Genomic DNA, 24,779 nt, shown 5'->3' on the forward strand with positions numbered 1-24,779 from the left:
TAAAATGTTGTGTCGGTTATATCTCAACTAAGGAAAAGAAAAGTGATCAGGATAGACCTAAGTAAGAAATAATATTTGAGCAAAGACTTAAAGAGAGTTTGGGGATATCTGAGAGTACAGAATTTCAAACAGAGGAAAAGATCTGAAATTAGGAGTGTTCCAGCCAAGTTTGAGCAGGAGAAAGTAATCTAGTGTGGCTGAGGGGGTGAGCAAGAGTGAGACTAGTGGGAAGTCCCTGATATGGGCTCCCAAAATAAAGAGCCTTAGAAAGTGTAGTAAGGACCATGGCTTCTACTCGGTGAAATGGGAACAGCTGTGATGTGAAGGATCACTGATTGCTGTGCTGACACTAAAACAGAAAGGATCTAGAAACTGCTAATTAGAAGTTTTTTTAAAAGCTACTTGATTTCAGAGAGAGGAAGTGAGAGGGAAAGAGAGAACCATTGATCAGCTGCCTCTGCATGCCACACACTGGGATCGAGCCCCAAACCTCAAACTGTGACCTCCTGGTTCATAGGTCAACACTGAACCGCTGAGTCACACCGGCTGGACTATTTGCTAAAATTTTTAAATTTTATTATATCTTAAATACAAATCTGTTTTAAACACAATGGAAAAGTATGTATTTAAAGTGTACCTGAAATGTGCTTGAAGAGCTAAATGTTCTTGCTTGTTTTGTGTTTTTTGAGAAAATGTTGTCAATAATTTTTAGAGAGCAACATCTTAGTGTTCCTTCAAAACAAAAATATAACGGTAGTGTTCAGAAAAATGTTTAAAAATTGGTTTCTTAATACATTGTCTCTATTTGTACAAGCTTTGCCACAGGAAGTCTACACAGAGTTGTCCAAAGGTAAAACACATTACTGCCATGACATTTTGTCATCTCCTTTATGATGTTTAGAGTGAATATATACATAAATATATAATATTTATTTGCTTCACAAGAAGGGAGATAGGAGAATCACTTGATTTTTTTTTTAAATTTTTATTTATTGATTTTAAAGAGAGGAAGGGGAAAGAGACATCGATTTGTTGTTCCACTTATTTAGGTATTCATTGGTTGCTTCTTGTACGTGCCCTGACCAGGGATCAAACCCACAACCTTGGCATATTGAGATGGATGCTCTAACCAACTGAGCTACCCAGCCAGAGCCACTAGATGTTTAAAAGGTATTGTGGTTGCCCTAGCCAGTGTGGCTCAGTTGGTTGGATTGTCGCCCTGTACACCAAAAGGTGGCAGGTTCGATTCTCGGTCAGAGCACATATCCAGGTTGCAGGTTCTATCTCTGGTTGGAGCATGTGCAAGAGGCAATTGATCAATGTTTCATTCTCTTTCTCTCTCTCCCTTCCTTTCTCTAAAATTAATAAAAATACAAGGTTTTGTGGTTACTATTGAGGAGAAGAGAAGATGAACAATAGAGTTATGTAATATTAAAGACCTTTCTTTTAGCCTGTAAACAGTGTTTAAGTCAAGTAGCACCACCTTGTGTTGTAGTAGCTTTCATGATTACAGATTCCTCCTTATCCTATCAATAGATACTAATTTCTTCTGAGTTAAGACTTTGCTTCTGTTAAAATGAACATAGCCATAAGAATGGGTAACCAACAAACTGTTTTCTTTCACTCATAATTTGTGTTAAATTTAAATTCATTTACCAAAATTGCTAATTACCAAAAAAGGCTCTGTAGGAATGGAGCAAGGCTTAAAAAGATAAGAATGGAAACAGCTGAGAGGATGGGCATATTCGTATTGGAATTCCAAGAATAAAGATTAGAAAAGTACAAAAATAAATATATCACAATTAATTTCTGGTAAGCATTATATATGATTAACATTAGCAGATAATTTAGCAATGATGTGAAAACCGTCCTACTTCCTAGATGTTGGGGGAAAGGTTTTCTTTCACTTATGCAGAAAGTACAAAATAAAAATGTTGATTAAAGAATCCATCTTTTTTTTTATTACTGAAAGTATTGCAATTTTTATAATGTTTAAAATCAATTTTTTAGATAGCGCTGATTTTATGTAAGTAAGCTCCTTTGATAATACCAATTTTCTGCTTTCAAAATATTATTTTTGGACATATCTAATTTATTTTGTTACTCTTCATACCTGGCAAATTTTTATTGGTTTAACCATTTTTAGTAAAACCACATAAGAGTACATGCTAGAAGTTGACTATCTTCAAAATTAACACATCTTTTCTCTTTTCTCAGAATGAACTCACAGATACACGTGCCAAATTCCACGTACTTTTTCTTTTCTTTGTGTCTACAATGTTCTTCATCAGCGTCCTATCACTTTTCAGCTATCACTGCTGGCTAGTTGGAAAAAATAGAACAACAATAGGTAAGTAGGTCAAAATAAATCATAATGATTTAGGGAAATGACCATAAGTGAATATGAAATCTAGAGGACAATAGATGATAAAGAAGTGTAAAATAATTATATGTGAAAATTCACCGTGACTGGACAGGAACAATGGGTGTATGTAAATGTAAAGGGTGAAGAAGTTAGATAGCCACAGCAGTCTTGAGAAAGAAAAACAAAGTTCGATGAATCACAATACCAGATATCATGTTATACTACCACGACACTGTAATCAAAACAGCCTGGTACTGGCACAAGGATAGGCATATACTTCAACGGAACAGAACAGAGACCCCAGAAATTGACTCAAGCCATTACACTCAATTAATATTTGACAAAGGAGGCACGATTATACAACGGAGTCAAGATAGTCTCTTTAATAAATGGTGTTGGGGAATTTGCCATTTAACAAAGAAAAATCAACCAAAAAAATGAGTTCACATGTCACCTCTGAAACGTGTGTCATAGGTTCGCCATCACTGGGATAGAGCGTCGGCCTGCGGACTCAAGGGTCCCAGGTTTGATTCCAGTCAAGGGCATGTACCTTGGTGTTGGGCACATACCCAGTAGAGAATGTGCAGGAGGCAGCTGAATGATGTTTCTCTCTCATCAATGTTTCTAACTCTCTATCCCTCTGCCTTCCTCTCTGTAAAAAACTCAATAAAATATATTTTTTAAAAAAGCAGTGGTATATTTGGCCTGGTACGTTGTACCTTGTTGTGTTGTATTATGTGCCCTTAAATCAACGCAGCAGATCCAAGCAACAGCAGCCTCCTGATCACCACACCCTCTGAGGATCAGCAGCTGTACGTGAAAGCCTCCCCCCACAAGCCACAAGAGCCAGCAAAGCTGTGAACAGCACCCACCAGAGGAGCTGCTGCCAACTGAGGAGCAGCTGCTACCGCAACCGCCCAAGGAGCAACCACAGCCCAAGGAGCCACTGCCACCCAGGGAGCAGCCAGTGAATGACTCAACGTCTAGATATGTCAGTGAGATCAAGCATGGGTAGACACAGAAACCCCCAAAGAAAACAAAAGGAGGACTCACCAGAAAAGCACCTAAGTGAAACTGAGGCATGCAGCATGATAGAAAAAGAATTCAGACTGAAACCGGTTTGGCTCAGTGGATAGAGCGTCGGCCTGCGGACTGAAAGGTCCCAGGTTCGATTCCGGTCAAGGGCATGTACCTGGGTTGCGGGCACATCCCCGATGGGGGATGTGCAGGAGGCAGCTGGTCGATGTTTCTCTCTTATCGATGTTTCTGACTCTCTATCTCTCTCCCTTCCTCTCTGTAAAAAATCAATAAAATATATTTAAAAAAAAAAAAGAAAAAGAATTCAGAATAAGGGTCCTAGAGTGCATAAACCAGATGAAGGAAAAAATCAACAACATATACAGGAAGCAAGAAGAAACAGATGAAAAAAATCAACTACTTATGCAAGAAGAAAGAAGAAACAGATGAAAAACTTAACAACTTAAGTAAGACCCAAGAAGAAATGAAGAGTGATATAGCTGCAATAAAAAACACCATTGAAAGTATCAACAGTAGACTAGGAGAAGCGGAGGACCGAATTAGTGAATTAGAAGACAAGGAAGCAAAACACACCCAAAATGTACAGCACATGGAGAAAAAAATTAAAAGACAGGAGGAGAGCCTAAGGGAGCTTTGGGACAACATGAAACGAAACAACATTCGAATTATAGGGGTGCCAGAACAACAGAAAGAGGAATAAGGATTAGAAAACCTATTCGAAGAAATAATATCAGAAAACTTCCCTGAGGTGGGGAAGAAAAAAGTCACACAAGCACAGAGAGTCCCAAACAAGGTGAACCCGAAAAGACCCACACCAAGACACATCATAATTACCATGGCAAATGTTCAGAACAAAGAGAGAATCTTACAGGCTGCAAGAGAGAGACGGAAAGTTACATTCAAGGGATCTCCCGTTAGATTATCAAAAGATTTCTCAACAGAAACACATCAGGCCAGAAAAGAATGGACGGACATTTACAAAGTGATGCAAAGCAAAGGACTGAATCCAAGAATACTCTATCCAGCAAGGCTATCATTCAAAATTGAAGGGGAAATAAGAAGCTTCACAAACAAAAAAAGGCTAAGGAAGTTTATCACCACCATGCCAGCAATGCAAGAAATGCTAAAGGGACTGGTGTAGAAAGAAGAAACAAAAAGCTCAGAAAGAAAAGAGCCACAGACAAAAAGAGAAATGGCTACAAACAAATACCTTTCAATAATAACTTTAAACGTAAACGGACTAAATGCTCCAACCAAAAGACATCGAGTGGCTGAATGGATTAAAAAAAACATGACCCATACATTTGCTGTCTACAAGAGACCCACCTCATTAGAAGGGACTCACACAGACTGAAAGTGTAGGGATGGAAAAATATCTTTCAGGCAAATGGAAAGGAAAGGAAAGCTGGGGTAGCAATACTTATATCGGACAAAATAGACCTCAAAGTGAAGGCCATAACAAGAGATAAGGAAGGCCACTTCATAATACTAAAGGGATCAATACAACAAGAAGATATAACCCTGGTAAACATATATGCACCCAATGCAGGAGCACCCAAATTCATAAAAAAAAACTCCTAGAAGATATCAAAGGAGAGATCGACAACAATACAATCATAGTAGGGGAATTTAATAAACCATTGACATCACTGGATAAATCCTCTAGACAAACACTCAGCAAAGAAATAGCAATTCTGAATGACTCACTAGATCAGATGGACTTAATTGACATCTTCAGAACGCTTCACCCCAAAGCCACGGAATATACATTCTACTCAAGTGCTAATAAGACACATTCAAAAATAGGCCACATATTGGGTCACAAACAAAATCTCCCCCAATTCAAGAAGATTGAAATCATACCAAGCATCATCTCAGACCACGATAGCATCATATTAGAAATAAACTACAATAAAAATAACCCCAAATACTCAAACACTTGGAAGCTGAATAGCATGTTATTAAATATTGATTGGGTTACCAATGAGATGAAGAAGAAATTAAAAACGTCCTGGAAAATAATGACAATGAAAACACAACAATCCAAAACCTATGGGATGCAATGAAAGCAGTCCTGAGAGGGAAGTTTATAGTTCTACAGGCCTATCTCAAAAAAACAAGAAAAACTGGTAGTAAATCATCTAACTCTACAACTCAAAGAATTAGAAAGAGAACAACAAGAAAACCCCAGAGTGAGCAGATGGAAGGAGATAATAAAGATTAGAGCAGAAATAAATGACATAGAGACCAAAAAAAAAACAATACAGAAAATCAATGAAACCAAAAGCTGGTTCTTTGAAAGGATAAACAAGATTGACAAACCTCTAGCCAGGCTCACCAAGAAGCAAAGAGAGAGGACCCAAATAAACAAAATCAGAAACGATAGAGGCGAAATAACAACAGACCTCACAGGAATAAAAATGATTGTTAAAAAAATACTATGGACAGCTCTACTCCAACAAACTAGACAACCGGGAGGAAATGGACAAATTCCTAGAAAAATACAACATTCCAAAACTCAATCAGGAAGAATCTAAAAATCTCAATAGGCCAATAACTATGGAAGAAATTGAAGCAGTTATCAAAAAGCTTCCAGCAAACAAAAGCCCAGGACCAGACGGCTTCACAGGGGAGTTTTACCAAACATTCAAGGAAGAACTAAAACCTATCCTCCTCAGACTACTACAAAAAATTCAAGAGGAAGGAACACTTCCAAGCTCATTCTATGAAGCCAGCATCACTCTAATACCAAAACCAGGTAAAGACAACACAATGAAAGAGAATTACAGGCCAATATCCCTCATGAACATAGATGCCAAAATCCTCAACAAAATCTTAGCAAATCAGATCCAGCAGTACATCTGAAAGATCATACACCATGACCAAGTAGGATTTATCCCAGGGATGCAAGGATGGTACAATATCCGCAAATCAATAAACGTGATACATCACATAAACAAATTGAAAGAAAAAAACCACATGGTCATATCAATTGATGCAGAAAAAGCATTTGACAAAATCCAACAGCCATTTTTTTTTATTAGTTAAGGTATTACAAATGTGTCCTCATCCCCCCCATTAACCCCCAACCTCCCCCACACACACAAAGTCATGCTCCCATCCCCCCGTTGTCCATGTCCACAACAGCCATATTTGATAAAAACGCTCAGCATGGTGGGAGTAGAAGGATCATACCTCAACATAATAAAAGCCATATATGACAGGCCCACAGCCAACATCATACTCAATGGACAAAAACTAACACCATTTCCCCTAAGGACAGGAACAAGACAGGGATGCCCCCTCTCACCACTCCTGTTCAACATAGTACTGGAAGTATTAGCCATTGCAATTAGACAAGAAGAAGAAATAAAAGGCATCCAAATTGGAAAAGAGGAAGTAAAACTCCCTATTTGCAGGCGACATGATATTACACATAAAAAACCCTAGAGACACCATCAAAAAACTACTAGACTTAATACACGAATTTGGCAATGTAGCAGGATACAAAATTAACCCCAAGAAATCTGAGGCATTTCTATACACCAATAGTGAACTTTCAGAAAGAGAAACTAAAAAAAATCCCATTTACCATCGCACCAAAAAAATTAAGCTACCTAGGAATAAACTTAACTAAAGAGGTAAAAGACCTCTACTCAGAAAACTACAGGACGTTGAAAAAAGAGATAGAGGAAGACATAAACAGATGGAAGAACATACCGTGTTCATGGGTTGGTAGAATCGACATCATTAAAATGTCCATACTACCCAAAGCAATCTATAAATTCAACGCACTTCCCATTAAAATACCAACGGCATACTTCATAGATCTAGAACGAACTCTCCAAAAATTCATCTGGAATAAAAAAAGACCCCGAATAGCTGCAGAAATCCTGAGAAAGAACAAAGTAGGTGGGATCTCAATACCAGATATCAAGCTGTATTACAAAGCCACTCTTCTCTAAACTGCCTGGTACTGGCACAAGAACAGACATATAGATCAATGTAATAGAATAGAGAGCCCAGAAATCAGCCCAAACCAATATGTTCAATTAATATTTGACAAAGGAGGCAAGAACATACAATGGAGTCAAGATAGTCTCTTTAATAAATGGTGTTGGGAAAATTGGACAGATATATGCAAGAAAAAGAAACTAGACCACCAACTTACACCATACACAAAAATAAACTCAAAATGGATAAAGGACTTAAATGTACGACGGGAAACCATAAAAGTCCTATAAGAATCCAAAGGCAATAAAATCTCAGACATATGCCGAAGCAATTTCTTCACTGATACAACTCCTAGGGCACTTGAAACTAAAGAGAAAATGAACAAATAGGACTACATCAAAATAAAAAGCTTCTGCACAGCAAAAGAAACCATCAACAAAACAACAAGAAAACCCACCACGTGGGAAAACATATTTGCCAATGTCATATCTGGTAAGGGCCTAATCTCCAAAATTTATAGGGAACTCATACAACTTAACAAAAGGAAGATAAACAATCCAATCAAAAAATGGGCAAAGGATCTAAATAGACACCTTTCAAAAGAGGACATTCAGAAAGCCAAGAGACATATGAAAACATGCTCAAAGTCACTAATCATCCGAGAGACACAAATCAAAACAACAGTGAGGTACCATCTCACACCTGTCAGACTGGCTATTATCAACAAATCAACAAACGACAAGTGCTGGAGAGGATGTGGAGAAAAAAGAACACTCGTGCACTGCTGGTGGGAATGCAGACTGGTGCAGCCACTATGGAAGACAGTATTGAGTTTCCTCAAAAAACTAAAAATGGAACTCCCATTTGACCCTGTGATCCCTCTTCTAGGAATATATCCCAAGAAACCAGAAACACCAATCTGAAAGGATATATGCACCCCTATGTTCATAGCAGCACAATTCACCATAGCTAAGATCTGGAAACAGCCTAAGTGCCCATCAGTAGATGAATGGATTAGAAAACTGTGGTAAATCTACACGATGGAATACTATGCTGCTGTAAAAAAGAAGGAACTCCTACCATTTGCAATGGCGTCAATGGCACTGGAGAGCATTATGCTAAGTGAAATAAGCCAGTCAATGAAGGAAAAATACCACATGACCTCACTCATTCAAGGACAATAAAGAGCATTATAAACTTATGAACAATAATAGATACAGAGGCAGAACTGCCTCAAACAGATTGTCAAACTGCAGTGGGAAGGCCGGAAAGGGTTGGGGGGCAGGAGGGAGTGGGGTTAGAGATCAACTGAAGGACTTGTATGCATGCATATAAGCATAACCAATGGACATAAGACACTGGGGGGTAGGGGAGGACGAGGGATTGTCAAGGGCGGGGTGGAAAAAAAGGACACATATGCAATACCCTTTGTAATACTTTAAGCAATAAAACTTAAAAAAAAATTTTTTAAAAAAGCAGTGGTATATTTACAGCATGGAATACTATGCAGCATTTAAAAAGAATGATCTTTTACCCTTTGAGACAGCATGGAGGGACCTGGAGAGTATTATGCTAAGAGAAATAAGCCAGTCAGAGAAAAACAAGTATCACATGATCTCAGTTATATGTGAAATCTAATGAACAAAATAAACTGATGAACAAAGTAGATTCGGAGATATAGAAGCATAGAACAAAATTTGGAATCTCGGAGGGAAGGCGGGGGAGGGTGAGGAGGTGGGTAGTGATCAACCAAAGAATTTATATGCATAACCCATGGACACTGAAAACAGGGTGATGAAGGCCTGGGGCAGGGGGTGGGGGTAGGCTAGAAAGGATTAATGGGGGGGAAAAGGGGACATATATAATACTTGGAACAATAAAGATTTTTTAACGAAGCTGTTTCCTTCATTTACTCAATGTCTTCAAAAATTAATGTATGAAAGGTGACTAATAGATTGACATGTTAATGTGGTAGTTCATTCTGAGATTGGTAAAAAAAAGAAATTTAAATCCTTACAGTTTATTGTTTAGCTAAAATGTGAGTTCTTTGATTTTTTCCTCACGGTGTTTCATGATTGAGGCTAAGGAATAGTGTTTTTGACATGGTTAATCATTTCCATCTTTGTGTTAGTTGACAGTAGAATTTACATATTGTATCACTAATATCAGCATTACTCATTTTTTAAACCTAAAATATAGGGGAAGAATTCAGTAAGATATTCAAATAATTGGACAAACATTTTGAAAACAAGGTGACGTGGAATTGCTCATACTGAGCTATTGGCATGTAAGCAGCACCTAACTGCTGTAATTGAAATATTTAATTATCAGCTAATGTACCAAGATACAAAATAATGATTTATTGCAACATTTCATTAGAAAGTTAAAGCCTTTACCTAGCCAGTGTTGCTCAGTGGTTGAGCGTCAGCCTATGAACCAGGAAGTCAGGGTTCGATTCCCAGTCAGGGGCACATGTCTGGGTTCAGGCTTCAGGCTTGATCCCCAGTAGTGGGCATGCAGGCGGCCACTGATTAATGATTCTCTCTCATCTTTAATGTTTCTCTCTCTCTCTCCCCCTCCCTTCCTCTCTCTGAAATCAATAAAAACATTAAAAAAAGAAAAAAAAGAAAATTAAAGCCTTCCCTGCTATTATGCCATGTGTCTGCTAGCTAAATTAGAAGGGGATAGATTTTAATAGAGAAAGATGAAGACATTTTAGGAAGCCTTTTAGATACTTTCATTTTTGGATCATTTTAAACTTGTGCCCAACTATGTCATGTAAGGAATGACATAATTCCAGAGTAAAGGATTTCTGTGCCATTCCTACCTCAACTCACTCTTCACTTTTGAGCACTTCAGTCTGTCGTGCCTTCATCCATGTAAATAAACTTCCTTATACCCATTAATTAACTTGTTACCCTCTTCATAGAATTTCCTGCCATTTTCTTACCTTTAATGAGAAATACAAAGTGCATCCTACATGCAGAGTCTAGCCACAACAGCTAAAACCTTCCACAACAGCTAAAAACTTACAGATTTTACATAGAAAAGTAGATTTCTTCTTTCAAAACTGATAAATATGATATTGTGGTCCTCTTTTTTCCATCCGGCATCATTTATTCACAGCAAAGTAGTAGCAGACTGCTTTAAGTGGGTTGCAAACAGTAATTTGCCACAGTTCCCACCCAGCCCAGGTCATTAATTTCCCATCAAACTGCATGGGTATTTGAGAGGCCAGTGATTTCTGTGAAGCTTGTTGATCCCTTCAAACAGACTTTTTCAAACTTTTTTTGGCCAGTGACTGCAGTAAGAAATGCATCATTTTCTATAACTTAGTGCATGCACACATATGTATAAATTTATGTAAATAAGCGAAAATTTCACAAAATATTATTTAACTTTACTATATGCAGTGATGTCAATATTTTCTGTTCTAGTTCCTTAAGTAATTCTGTGGTTACAAACCAGTGAATTAATTTTACAGACTCTTAAGGTATTTTAACTTGCACTTTATAAAAAACTAGAGGCCCAGTGCACGAATTTTGTGCAGGGGGTGGGGGGTGTCCCTCAGCCCAGCCTGCGCCCTCTCCAATCTGGGACCCCTTGGGAGATGTCCGACTGCCGGTTTAGGCCCGATCCCTGTGGGAGCCTGCAGTCAGACATCCCTCTCACAATCCTGGACTGCTGGCTCCCAACCGCTCACCTGCCTGCCTTCCTGATTGCCCCTAACTGCTTCTGCCTGCCAGCCTGATCACCCCCTAACCCAAGGGTGGGCAAACTTTTTGACTCAAGGGCCACAATGGGTTCTTAAACTGGACCGGAGGGCCGGAACAAAAGCATGGATGGAGTGTTTGTGTGAACTAATAGAAATTCAAAGTAAACATCATTACATAAAAGGGTACGGTCTTTTTCTTTTTTAGTTTTATTCATTTCAAACGGGCCGGATCCAGCCCGCAGGCCGTAGTTTGCCCACGGCTGCCCTAACCACTCCCTTGCCAGCCTGATCGATGCCTAACTGCTCCCCTGCCAGCCTGGTTGCCCCCAATTGCCCTCCCTTGCCAGCCCAGTCGCCCCTAACTGCCCTCCCCTGCCAGCCTGGTCGCCCCCAATTGCCCTCCCCTGCTGGACTGGCCTGGATGCCCCTAACTGCCCTCCCCTGCAGGCCTGGTTGCCCCTAACTGCCCTCCCCTGCCAGCCTGGTCACCCCAACTGCCCTCCCCTGCCAGCCTGGTCGCCCCCAATTGCCTTCCCCTGTTGGCCTGGTCGCCCCTAACTTCCCTCCCCTGCTGGCCTGATCGCCCACAACTGCCCTCCCCTGCTGGCCATCTTGTGGCCATCTTGTGACCACATGGGGGTGGCCATCTTGTGCAAGGGCGTGATGGTCAATTTGCATATTAGCCTTTTATTCTATAGGATTACCCTAGCACAGCATTCCCTTACAGCCTCACCCTCCACAACCCTACCCTTGGATGTTATCTGGTTCTCCACTGCTTCTTCCAAATTGTTGTCTTTCTGTCCTTTGAAGGTATCTTATTCTGTCCTTTGGAGAATCACCTCTACCCTTCTTCATAACAGTCATCTACGTATCTTGAGATAATTCCCCCACAGTAAGAGTTTCTGTAGTCAAACTACTACCATCCCAAACAGGCAGGCTAGTCCCTTTAAATTTGATGGCCAGTAATTTCCATAACTAAACACTGAACCTTTTCATTGCTTGGAACTGAAGAGCCCCTGAAGTTTTAAACCACAGTCTTTGTCCTTTTAGTTCTTTCTTTTCTATACTTTTAATTCCTTTTATAGATTACTGAGTCCTCTGTTTTCCAGCACTTTTCTTTCAAGTGTTTCTCTCTCTTCTTGTTTCATTTTCCAGTCTTTTCCATTCTAGGTCCTATAGTAAATGATTTTAATAATTCTTTTTAAAAAATATATTTTTATTGATGTCAGAGAGGAAGGGAGAGGGAAAGAGAGATAGAAACATCAGTGATGAGAGAGAATCGTTGATTGGCTGCCTCTTGCATGCCCCCCACTGGGGATCGAGCCCGCAACCTGGGCATATGCCCTGACCAGGAATTGAACTTGTGACCACTTGGTTCCTGGGTCGACGCTCAACCGCTGAGCCACACCTGGCTGGGCTGATTTTAATAATTCTCGACTGTACATTCACTTTATACCTGCCCCTAGGCTTTCTCCCATAATGCATTTGCTAATCCATGACCTGGGTTACTCCAGCTGTCTATTTTATCTACATGTGAATCAGGGTTGTAGAAAGCCAGTGAAGGCAATCTCACTCCCATAGAGATTGTTACAACTACAGATTTAAAGTCTCAGCCCTCACTTAGGCCCTCACCTCTATTTGGGAGTAATGTAGTGTTTCTGATCAGGTTGATCACCTTATATTACCTATAACAGTTATTCCAGATTTTCACCATTCTCCCTAATTTCTTACCCATTTTGTGAGCTCTTCATAGATGAATTAGAAGCTGTCACAAGTAAATTCTTATCTTTATAACCCCCACACAATCATTTCTACTTTCAAACCATCACAGTTACCCTTCCTCTAACTTCTGAGGATAAGATATGTCTTTTCTAGTATCTAAGGCTAATCTTTAGAACTCTTCTAGAACCAATCCCATTTCTTCTAGCATAGTCTTCCATCAATTTTTACATTACTTTTCTATATTATCAACCTTTCCCAATTAAACTCTCCCTGGCTTATCCTTAGCTTATAAAACATGCTGAAATGCAGTCTATTTTTAAATTTTAAAAAATACGTTTATTTGGTGAAAATTAGATCTATCTATAACCCTCACTCCATATCACTTTACAACCAAGCTTAAAAGAATGGTCTTTAGCCCTGGCTGGTGTGGCTCAGTTGATTGAACATTGCCCCATGCACCAATAAGTTGCAGGTTTGATTCCCTATCAGAGCACATGCCTGGGTTAGGCAGCTGATCAGTGTTGCTCTCTCCCTCTCCCTTCCTCTCTCTCTAAAATCAATAAAAACATTTTTTTTAAAAAAAGAAAAGAATAGTCTTTAATAACCATCTGCTTCCTTTTCTGTTATTCCTTGTTTAGGATTATTCTCAAGTATCACCTCCTCCATATTTAACCCTCCTCTACCACACCCTCAATACACACATATCTGTATCACATTGTAATTTTGTTAGACTTTGGGTTCTTTGGTAAAAATTTTATCTAATTTATCTTTGAATCCCAAACACCTGGTAATGTACCATCAAGCACATAGTAGGAAATGTATAAATAATGAATGAGAGAAGTTGCAAGACTAGGCATATGAAAAAAGAGGGATCCCTAACCGGTTTGGCTCAGTGGATAGAGCGTCAGCCTGCGGACTGAAGGGTTCGATTCCAGTCAAGGGCATGTACCTTGGTTGCGGGCACATCCCCAGTAGGGGGTGTGCAGGAGGCAGCTGATCGATGTTTCTCTCTCATCGATGTTCCTAACTCTCTATCCCTCTCCCTTCCTTTCTATAAAATATCAATAAAAGATATTTTCTTTTTTTAAAATATATCTTTATTGATTTCAGAGAGGAAGTGAGAGAGAAAGAGAGATAGAAACATCCATGATGAGAGAGAAACATTGATTGGCTGCCTCCTGCACGTCCCCCACTGGGGATAAAGCCCACAACCAAGGCATGTGCCCTTGGCTGGAATCAAACCTGGGACCCTTCAGTCTGCAGGCTGACGCTCTATCCACTGAGCCAAACCAGCTAGGGCAATAAAAAATATTTTTAAAAAAAGAAAAAGAAAGAAAGGGAGCATTTTGAGATGTTGCTTCTTGGCATGTCACCAGTTTGGTTTAAATAAACTCAAATAATTAAATATTTTTTAAAAAGAAAAGTAAGCCCTAACCGGTTTGGCTCAGTAGATAGAGCATCGGCCTGCAAACTAAAAGGTCCCAGGTTCGATTCCTGTCAAGGGCATGTTGCAGGCTCATCCCCAATAGGAGGTGTGCAGAAGGTAGCTGATCGATGCTTCTCTCTCATTGATGTTTCTAACTTTTTATCCCTCTCCCTTCCTCTCTGTAAAAAAATTAATAAAATATATTTTTTTAAAAAGAAAAGTAAGATATATTGAACACATTTTAGCAGATTTTCAGTAGTAGGAAATTATTTTGACATTTTTATAAGGGTGATGAACTATTCAGAGGTGATATTTTCTTCTGAAATACATTTCAGAAATTTATCTTTTTATTATAAACTAGAAGCCCTATGCATGAAATTCATGCAAGGGGCTCAGCCCTTGCAGCCCTAGCTGCCTTGGCCGGCCCTCACAGCCCCCGGCTTCGTCCAGAAGATCCTCTGGAATGTCCAGATGGTCATTCTGCTGTTTGGTCTAATTAGCATATTAGCTCTTTATTATATAGGATACATTATTTTAAATTCTATTTATAGCTTTTTTATTAAGATTTTCTTTAATCATTTTTTTCTTTCTTAAATTTTGTTGATTTTTAGAGAAAGGAAGGTTGAGAAAGAGAGAAACATTGATGTGAGAGAGAAACATTAATTGGTTGCCTCCTGCATGTGCCTTGACCAGGGATTGAACCTGCCATCTTTTGGTGCGATGCTCCAACCGGTTGAGCCACACCAGCCAAGGCTATATTTATAGCTCTTGATATCAAAGATACAAAACAAGAAAATTGGTACTTTCATTCCTATTATAATTTTAAATAGATTAACTCATTTTTTATGTATACCTATAACAGAATCATTTAGTGCACCCACATTTTCATATGGACCTGATGGAAATGGTTTCTCTCTTGGATACAGTAAAAATTGGAGACAAGTCTTTGGCGATGAAAAGAAATACTGGCTACTTCCAATATTTTCAAGGTAATTTATAAAATGCACGTCTCAGAAATTATGAAAATTACAGTTAAATGTCTTAAGGTTCAGAGACTACAATATATAATTCTTAGCCTTAAGAATGAAAACCCAGAATAACTTGATTCTATAAAGTATTTTCTTTATTTATTTATTTTTATTAGAGAGGGTAAAGGAGAGTTTGGGCATATATTTGAATGGAATATTGAAAAAGATGATTCATAAAAAATAAGAATTACTACCTATTTCCTTCAAAATGAAAATACGTTGAATAGAGAAAGCATATAAATAATGAATGAGCGAAGTTGCAAGAGTAAGAATATTCAAAAAGAGGAAGCATTTTGAGATCTTGCTTCCTGGCATGTCACCAGTTTGGTTTAAATAAACTCTTATTAAATAACTAAACAAATAAGTAAATAAATATTTTTTAAAAGTAAGGTATATTAAACACATTTTAGTAGATTTTCAGTAATATTAGATAATTATTTTGACATTTTTATAAGGGTGATGAAATATTCAGAGGTGGTATTTTTAGCCATATCTTCAAAAATTCTATCACAGATTATATATTCTGTTTTATCTTAAATCATAGAAGATCTAACACATAATGTAATTTTTACTCAAATATAAATGGGAATACATGTTTGAGATGTTATATAGTTTCCTTTTCTTCCAAATTCATAGCCATCTTGGCTATCTATATACAAAAGTCATTATAGAAGAGGAAAAAATATTTGATATTCAAGTGATATTTTTGTGAGTATTGTAGGTTTTTATTTTCCTTAACTGTATTGCCTATTTTTGAATGAAAATGACTTATTTTGCCTTCGTTTTTGAAAAACATTTTTGCTTGGCATAGAATTCTAAATTTTGCTTCATTGTCTTCTGGCTTGTGGTTTTTCTGATGAGAAATTTGCAGTCACTATTCTTTTTTTTTTTTTTTAATTAAATCTTTATTGTTCAGATTATTACAGTTGTTCCTCTTTTTTTCCCCCCCATAGCTCCCCTCCACCCGGTTCCCTCCCCCCTGCTCCGCCCTACCACCCTCCCCCACTGTCCTCATCCATAGGTGCATGATTTTTGTCCAGTCTCTTCCCGCATCCCCCACACCCCTTTCCCCCCCAAGAATAGCCAGTCCACTCCCTTTCTATGCCCCTGATTCTATTATAATCACCAGTTCATTCTGTTCATCAGATTATTTATTCACTTGATTTTTAGATTTACTTGTTGATAGATGTGTATTTGTTGTTCATAGTTTGTATCCTTACCTTTTTCTTCTTTTTCCTCTTCTTAAAGAATACCTTTCAGCATTTCATCTAATACTGGTTTGGTGGTGGTGAACTCCTTTAGCTTTTTCTTATCTGTGAAGCTCTTTATCTGACCTTCAATTCTGAATGATAGCTTTGCTGGATAAAGTAATCTTGGTTGTAGGTTCTTGGTATTCATCACATTGAATATTTCTTGCCACTCCCTTCTAGCCTGCAAAGTTTCTGTTGAGAAATCAGCTGACAGTCATATGGGTACACCCTTGTAGGTAACTGACTGTCTTTCTCTTGCTGCTTTTAAGATTCTCTCTTTGTCTTTTGCTCTTGGCATTTTAATTATGATGTGTCTTGGTGTGGTCCTCTTTGGATTCCTTTTGTTTGGGGTTCTCTGCCCATCCTGGACTTGTAAGTCTATTTCTTTCACCAGGTAGGGGAAGTTTTCTGTCATTATTTCTTCAAATAGGTTTTTAATATCTTGCTCTCTCTCTTCTTCTGGCACCCCCATAATTTGGATATTGGTACGCTTGAAGTTGTCCCAGAGGCTCCTTACACTATCTTCATATTTTTGGATTCTTTTTTCTTTTTGTTTTTCTGGTTGGGTGTTTTTTGCTTCTTCATATTTCAAATCTTTGACTTGATTCTTGCGATCCTCTAGTCTGCTGTTGGAACTCTGCATAATATCCTTTATTTCAGTCAGTGTATGCTTAATTTTTAGTTGGTCCTTTTTCATAACCTCGAGGGTCTCACTAGATTTCTTGAGGGTCTCACTACATTTATCGGCGGTTTCACCAGTCTTTTTGAGGGTCTTACTAAATTTATCGGCGGTTTCTAGAAAGTTCTTGAAAAACCTTATAACCGTGGTTTTGAACTCTATATCCAGTCGTTTGCTTTCCTCCATTTCTGTCATTTGTGACCTGTTTCTTTGTCTCTGCATTTTTTATGCTTCCCTGTGTTGGTAGAGTGGCTTTGTGTGCTAGGTGTCCTGTAGGGCCCAGTGTCTCAGCCTCCCCAGTTACCTGAGGTGGACATTCTCGGTGCACCCCTTTGTGGGCTTTGTGCACAGCCTTGTTGTAGTTAAGCCTTGATTGTTGTTGGTATCACCGGGAGGAATTGACCTCCAGGCCAGTTGGCTGTGAGAATCAGCTGTGTCTGCAGTGGGAGAACTTCTATGCTGGAGACACCCTTCTGGGGCAAGACTTGCTTCAGTGGGGCTTTGGTGCTCACTGAGTCTGCCCCCTGAGTGTGTCCCTTATGGATCTGAGGAGTTGTAATCTGGATGGTCCCACTCTGACCACTGGGTACACTGGCTCTTGGATTTCTAAGGAGGTGCTAATTTAGCCTCTGCTTGAGGCTACCTAGCAGGAACTATGGAGAGATTCCTCTTCTTTGTTTGGGGTTTGGAGGTGCCCAGATGAGGCCCAGCTGTGAAGCAATGCAAGCTGCTGTGGGGCCTTGGGCCTTCTTTTTGAATGTTCTGGGTCTCTCTGACCCAGCTGCAGTTTGTTAGATAATTTTAGATTGCAAAGGGCCCGGTCATTCATATGCAAAAGCCTCTGCACACAGCTTGGGTGGGGCGGGGTCTCAGGGAATCAACAGGGTGGAGCAAACAGCTATGGCTGATCTTCAGCCCTGCCCTAAGAGGTCCGGAGTCTCAGTGTCCTGCGGTAATTGCTGCAAGCACCTCTGAGAGAAAGCCGCACTCGAGTTCCAAGTTCTGCCCACTGCCAGACAGTCCAGTTTCTCCCCGTATGAGTCTGGGTCCCCAGAGACTCGCCCAGAACTGGAGTTCAGAGCAGTCAGGGGCTTGTGACTCCCTCCCGATCAAAAAAACAGCCGCGTCCTCAGTTGCCATCCCTTGCCGCGTGCACCTCCATACCTCTGCACTTCTGCATCTCCTCTGAGTCTCAGTGTGCTTTTCTCTTTCCTTCTAGTTGTAGAGTTTCCACTCAGCCAGCCTTCCTGTGGTTCTGGATGATGTCCATTTTGTCTTTTAGTTGTATTTTTGAAGTGGTTGTGTGAGGCAGCAATTTCCGGTGTTTACCTATGCCGCCATCTTGGTTTCTCCCCCTATTCTTTTTTTTCCTCCAGCTGCTTTTAAGATTTTCTATTTGTAAATAGTTTCATGAAATTGGGTTTTGTTGTCCCCTCGTATAATTTTCTTTGTGTTCTTGGGCTTAGGATTGATTGAACTTCCTGGTTCTATGATTTTATAACTTTTATCAGATTTGGAAATATTTCAACTATTTTTTCTTCAACTATTTCTTCTGACATCCCCCTCTCCTCATTACAGCAGGGACTCCAATTACATTTATCCACTCGAAGAAGTTCTAACCACAGCTTATTGATTGATGCACTGCACATTTTTTTTGTGTAGTCTTTTTTCTGTGTGTCACCGAGTAAATCTTATTGCTATATTTTCAAGAGCCAACCTCTTCTGTGTACTTTATATTTTGTCTTCTGTATTGCAAGGTTTTTCCACTGTAGTTGGAACAGACGTTTTTTTTTAAGGTTATTGTTTCTAAACAGATATTTCAGTATTAAGGTGTTTTGTTTTGTTTTTCTCTTTTCTTTAAAAATATGGCTCCATGGCCCTGGTTGGTTCAGTTGGTTAGAGCATTGTCCCGATAAACCAATTTTGTGGGTTTGATCCCCAGTCAGGGCACATACAAGAGTCAACCGATGGCCCTAACCAGTTTGGCTCAGTGGATAGAACATTGGCCATGGACTGGAGAGTCCTGGGTTTGATTCCGGTCAAGGACACACACTTTGGTTGTAGGCTTGATTCCTGGCCCTGGTTGTTCGTGTGTGGGAGGCGAACAATTGATGTCTCTCTCACATAGATGTGTCTCTCTTGGTGTCTCTCCCCCTCCCTTCCACTCCGCCCCCAAAAAAGGAATGGAAAAAATATTCTCAGGTAGAGGATTAACCAAAAAAAAGAAGAAGAAAAAGAATCAACCAATGAATACATAAATAAGTGAAACAACAGATCAATGTTTCTCTCTCTCTCTGTATCTCAAAAAATTTTTTTAATGTTGTTCTATTATCTTCTGGCTTCGGAACAACAAAATGAGCCCCATTCTTATCTTTATTGCAGTGTTTATAAATTTCCCTCTGGCTACTTTGAAGATTTTATCTTTATCACTGGTTTTAGGCAGTTTGATGATAATGTTTGGTGGGATGGTTTTCTTTGTGTTTATTCTCTCTAGAATTCATTAGGCTTTTTAAATCTGACTTTATAGTATTCATCATATTTGAGTAATTTTCATCATATGTCTTCAGTTGTTTTTGCTGCCTGCTCTACCTCTTCCCATGCCCTCCACCCACTACCTTTTCAGATACTGGTACTTGATAAATATACCTATGTTAAATTGTTTGTGACTCACAGGCCATTGCTTTCCTGCCCCTCTCTTTCCCTCCCCCATCTTTTTTCTTTGCTTTAGATTGAATAGTTCCTATTGCTATGTTTGTACGTTCATGATCTTCTGTAATGTTTACTCAACTGTTACCTAATCCAGTGAATTTTTCATTTCAGATATTTTTCAGCTCTAGAAGTTCAATTTGGTTCTTTTTATATCTTACATTTTCATTTCTCACTTTTCCTGTAGTTTAAAGTCTTTGTTTCAACTTCTTTTTTATTGACTTTTTTCTTGTGTATATATTTACTTGCTACTTTTCACGCTAGTAATTTTTTATTGGATGAGTGACAGTTTGAATTCTGAGTGTTTAAATTTTGTCTCCCTTTAAAGAAGGCAGACAGTTTTTTTCTTTTTCTTTTTGTAGGGAGTTATCATCAATACAGTTTCTTGTGCTTCAGCATCTCTCCCTCTTCTTCAGCTCTGATAGATTTAAGCTGCCTTAACTTTAGAAATTTCTGTCTCTGTCACCTCAGATCAGTGAGACTACCTTGCTCTGTGTCCCCTCCTGGCCTGGCAAAGGCTGGAACTCACTCGGTCAGTTCTCTTCTTTCACAAAGCACAGTCCTATGATGTTTTGAAAACAGTATTGTATATACTATTCAGTTTTCTGGTTGTTTAAGACTGAAAGATCAGATTTTGTAGTTAATTCATCTTGGATGGAAGTGAAAGTTCTTGTTATACACAATTTTGATGTTTTTAAAATGTGAAAGTAAGCATATCTGCATTTTTTAGATTGTAACGTTTTGAGGGCAGAGATTTCCTTCTCATTAACTGCCAGATCCTTAGCACTTAAAATAGTACCTGGAATATCATAGGCATTCAGTAAATAAAGTATAGTTGGCATACAATATTATGGAAGATTCTCTTTTTAAATCTATGTAAATTATAAAAGAAAAAGGTGCATTTTTTTTTTTTTCAGTGGAGGTTAATCACCCTCTTAATTAGAAATACTAGGAAATTTTCTTTGAAATGACAAGTTATTTCCTTATACCAGGTCTCTGAAAAATGGGAGTTAAACTTGACAACGTTGATTTAACTTAATATGATTTAAAATATTACTGATATTTTTTATTATGCAGTTTGGGTGATGGTTGCAGTTTTCCAACTCGCCTTGTGGGAATGGATCCAGAACAAGCTTCTGTTACAAACCAAAATGAATATGCCAGAAGGTGTGCTTCTTGTCATTATGTTTTTCAGTATTCATTGTAAAACAAAATATATATATGTGTGTGTGATACAAACATGTCTTTTAAATACAGTAGTAATTTAGTAAGCCAGCATACATAGCAAAAGAGAACATCTAAATAATTTTTAATATATTTTTAAATATTTTTTTAATCCTGAACTTATTATTGATTTTAGAGAGAGAAGAAAGGAAAGTGAGAGAGAGAGAAAAACTGTGTGAAAGAGAAACATTGATTGGTTGCCTGCTGTGCACACCCCAACAGGGAATCGAACCCAAAACCTGAGTATGGGCCCTGACTGGAAATCAAACCCATGACCATTCGATGTACGGGATGACACCACAACCAACTGAGCCACACTGACCAGGGCTAACTTTTAACTTAGGGTTAATAATATATATCTCCTCACATATTATATTGTTTTATAATGTATATGCTTAGGATAACCATACTTTTTATCATCCAAACCAGAATACTTTTCAAAGTAAGAAAGGGAATGCTTGCTCTTACTAGTTGAACCAGAATAATCACATAAAACTGGAAATGTCTGGGCAAACTAGGAAGCAAGGCTGCCCCTAAATGTGCTGCATTTTCCTAGAAACTAATACATTCTTTTGAGATTTGATTAAATTGGTGTATGTAAGTTTTTTTCTACAAAGAAATTAGTCATTTCTCTATTCACCATTTTATTTTTATAAACGGATTTTAACTGTAGTGTGGAAATGAGATTGAGAATTCAAAAAATACAAATATAAAATTTCATTCATTCATTTAGAGGATATTTTCTCAGTATTTGTATGGCAAGCAAACTGATCCATACATTCAAAGTAATTCATTTGAAAATGCAATTTCAAAGAAGATAAAGATACTTCTGGTCCTTACCAGGTAGCTCAGTTTAGAGCGTCATCATGGTAGCCAAGGTTGTGGGTTTGATCTCTGGTCTGGGCACATACAAGAAGCAACCAATGAATGCGTAAATAAGTGAAACAAATCGATATTTCTCCTCTTTCCAAAATCAATTTTAAAAAGAGACAGAGGGATACTCTGTCAAAGCGAAATAGTTGGAACTTACTACAGAAATTAATTGTGGGGAGAAGAGATTATTAATTACAAGTTTGCATATAATATCAAAAGCATGTAGGCCTTAGAACTTTAGGCCTTAGCTAAGACCTTAGACTTCCAACATTTATTATGGGTCTAAACAAATCACTTAAACTGTCAGAGCCTCAGTTTCCAGCTATATACCTACCTCCAGTTTTTGCAAAGGTTGAAATAATGTATATACAGCACCTAGCACAGGTATCTGGCCCATAATAGGTATACAACATGTTAGTTCCCTTTTCCTTCTTCTTTCATTCTCCGTTCCCTCTCTTCCTAATCTGTTAGCTAGAAAAATAAGTCTACACTAAATCACTTAATCATTTTTTCCCCTTAGATCTAAACTGCAGAGATAGAAAGCAGAAAACTTGAAAGATGACAGGTAATTTTTTTGTACTGGCCACACAGACCTATCCTAATGCTACCTTATGGCTCTTGATTAACATATGTTAAAAATGTTTCAGGCTGGCCTCTGAAGCTTTTTTCTTTTGCCTAATTGTTTTCATTGGCAGTTGGAGTACAGATTCTTGGATCTAGAGAATCATTTAATGAGGGTGTGGGCATATTTTTCTTTTGAAGATTGAGTTGTTTTTTTCAGAGTGCTGAGATCTTATGATTTGGCCTCATGTTTAGGAGAAGGAATACTAATTTTCTGCTTATTAATTATTATTTTTTTAATTTTTATTGATTTCAGAGAGGAAGGAAGAGGGAGAGAGAGAAATGTCAATGATGAGAAAGAATCATTGATCAGCTGCCTCTTGTATGCCCCCTCGCCCCCCACCGGAGAACGAGTCCTCAACTTGGGTACATGCTCTGACCAGGAATTGAACTGTGACCTCCTGGTTCATAGGTCGATGCACAGCCACTCAGTCACACTAGCCAGGCTAATTTAGTGTTCTTAATTGAGCATTAAACTATTTACTAAATTGTTTGCTCTTCTTTTCAGTATTGGCTCAAATCAACCCTTTCCTATCAAACCACTTAGTGAATCAAAAAACCGATTGCTGGACAGTGAATCTCAATGGACAGAGAATGGATCTGAAGAAGGTACTGTCAGATCAGGTAATACTTGTCATCTGAAAACATCACTTCATCTGGTTAAAATAAATTCACCAGGTTGAATTACTGTATAAAAGTTGTAAAAACTAAAATATGTGAAACTTTTAAATAAAACATCACACACACACACACACACACACACACACACACACACACACCGGGTGTTAGTGTTTATTGGTAGATTTTATGGAGAAGGGGGTTCAGTGAGGAAGTGTAGTGGCTGCTACTGTGTCTTGTTCTGTTCACAGATAGGTTGTTGTTGGTTTTTTGTTACCCAGACATGTATTTCTTTAACTCAGGCATCGAAAGTTCATTTGGCATAATTCTGAATAAATCTTAAACAAGGTGAGTTTTGGTCAAGATGGCAGCATAGGTAAATGTGGTACTCAGAATCTCTCACAGCCACATCAAAATTACAATTAAAATACAAAACAACCATCATTCAGAGTGCCTGAAATCTAGCTGAACAGAAGTCCTACAACTAGGGATATATTAGAAGAAGCCACATCAAGACTGGTAGGAAAGGTGGGGTTGTGGAATGGGCTGGCCCCATACTCACGGATGGCGGTTAAAAGTTGGAAGAGATATCTCAGCTGCAGAGGTCCCCCCTAAGGAGTGATGGTCCCAGTCCCACATCAGAACCCCCAGCCCAGAGTTCCAGTGCCAGGAGGAGCAGTCCCCATAACTTCTCTGTCTGTTAAAACCAGTGGGAATTGTGGCTTAGTGAGGCTGAGGGTTCCTGGTGTCCAGGTATTCCTCTTAAAGGACTTAGACTCACTTTCTCTGAGCCCCAGTGCTGGAGCAGCAACTCAAAAGATGCCATATGGGGACATACAGGGAGGGACTGAATTGTCTGACTGCAGGGTAAGTTTTGGAGGTGCAACTTTCTCCCAGATAGAAGTGCCAGCAAAGGTCATTGTTCCTTTTCTGAGCCCTCCCCCCTCAAAATCCCCAGGTGGACATCATATCTGAATCCCATCAACACTGGCTAACACTGTTGGCCTCACCCTGGTGATTTGCTGAGACTCCCCGACTCCACCTTCCCATTTGCAGGCCCATCCAATCCCTTTCCAGTGGCTTTTCTTTGGACATTTCTTTTCTATCCTGGCTTATGCTTTGGACATTTCTAAAATCTCTCAAACGAGCAGCATCTGGCCTCTGTTTACCTCATACTCCTTGTTAAGTAGCTGCAGGCCTGATACTAGTGGCAGATAGCCTTGGTTTGCAATTTGGCCTCTCCTCTAGACACCTCCAAGTAAGCACAACTAGCAGTCAACTACAGATTGTTCTGTAGCTCATGCTGGGTGGCCCTTGGCAGGGCACAGGCGGTGGCTGACCTTGCACCTCTTGGGAGGCCCCAGAACTAGTGCACTCAGTGGACAGCACCAGACCACCCCGGATTTCAACCCAACCACCTCTACAAGTGACACACTCAAGGGGTAGAGGTCACAGGCACCAAAGCCCCACTAAAGCAAGTCCTGCTCTATAGGATCGGCCCCTGCACAGCAGCTTCTCCACTGTAGTGAAAGCCTGTCCTCTCAGCTGGTCTTTGCAGCT

The 24,779-nt window shown here is 39.0% G+C and overlaps 1 protein-coding gene across 23 annotated transcripts in view; it reads left to right on the plus strand.

The window, feature by feature from the left end:
• Positions 1-24,779, plus strand: part of ZDHHC20 (zinc finger DHHC-type palmitoyltransferase 20) — a 99,013-nt gene that overhangs the window by 59,174 nt on the left and 15,060 nt on the right. For 9 of the 23 annotated variants that reach the window (XM_036297447.1, XM_036297451.1, XM_036297456.1 and 6 more), the window contains 5 exons: positions 815-850; positions 2,218-2,350; positions 15,083-15,209; positions 20,961-21,050; positions 23,110-23,225. In XM_036297447.1, coding sequence (XP_036153340.1) covers positions 815-850; positions 2,218-2,350; positions 15,083-15,209; positions 20,961-21,050; positions 23,110-23,225 — 502 coding nt within the window. Of the gene's footprint in view, positions 1-814; positions 851-2,217; positions 2,351-15,082; positions 15,210-20,960; positions 21,051-22,500; positions 22,546-22,702; positions 22,715-23,109; positions 23,226-24,779 lie in introns of those variants that run through there. The other 14 variants (XM_036297461.1, XM_036297464.1, XM_036297463.1 and 11 more) reach the window with 9 other exon arrangements.

Source organism: Myotis myotis, unplaced genomic scaffold (genome assembly GCF_014108235.1).
Source record: "Myotis myotis isolate mMyoMyo1 unplaced genomic scaffold, mMyoMyo1.p scaffold_m19_p_3, whole genome shotgun sequence".
Classification (NCBI taxonomy): domain Eukaryota; kingdom Metazoa; phylum Chordata; class Mammalia; order Chiroptera; family Vespertilionidae; genus Myotis; species Myotis myotis.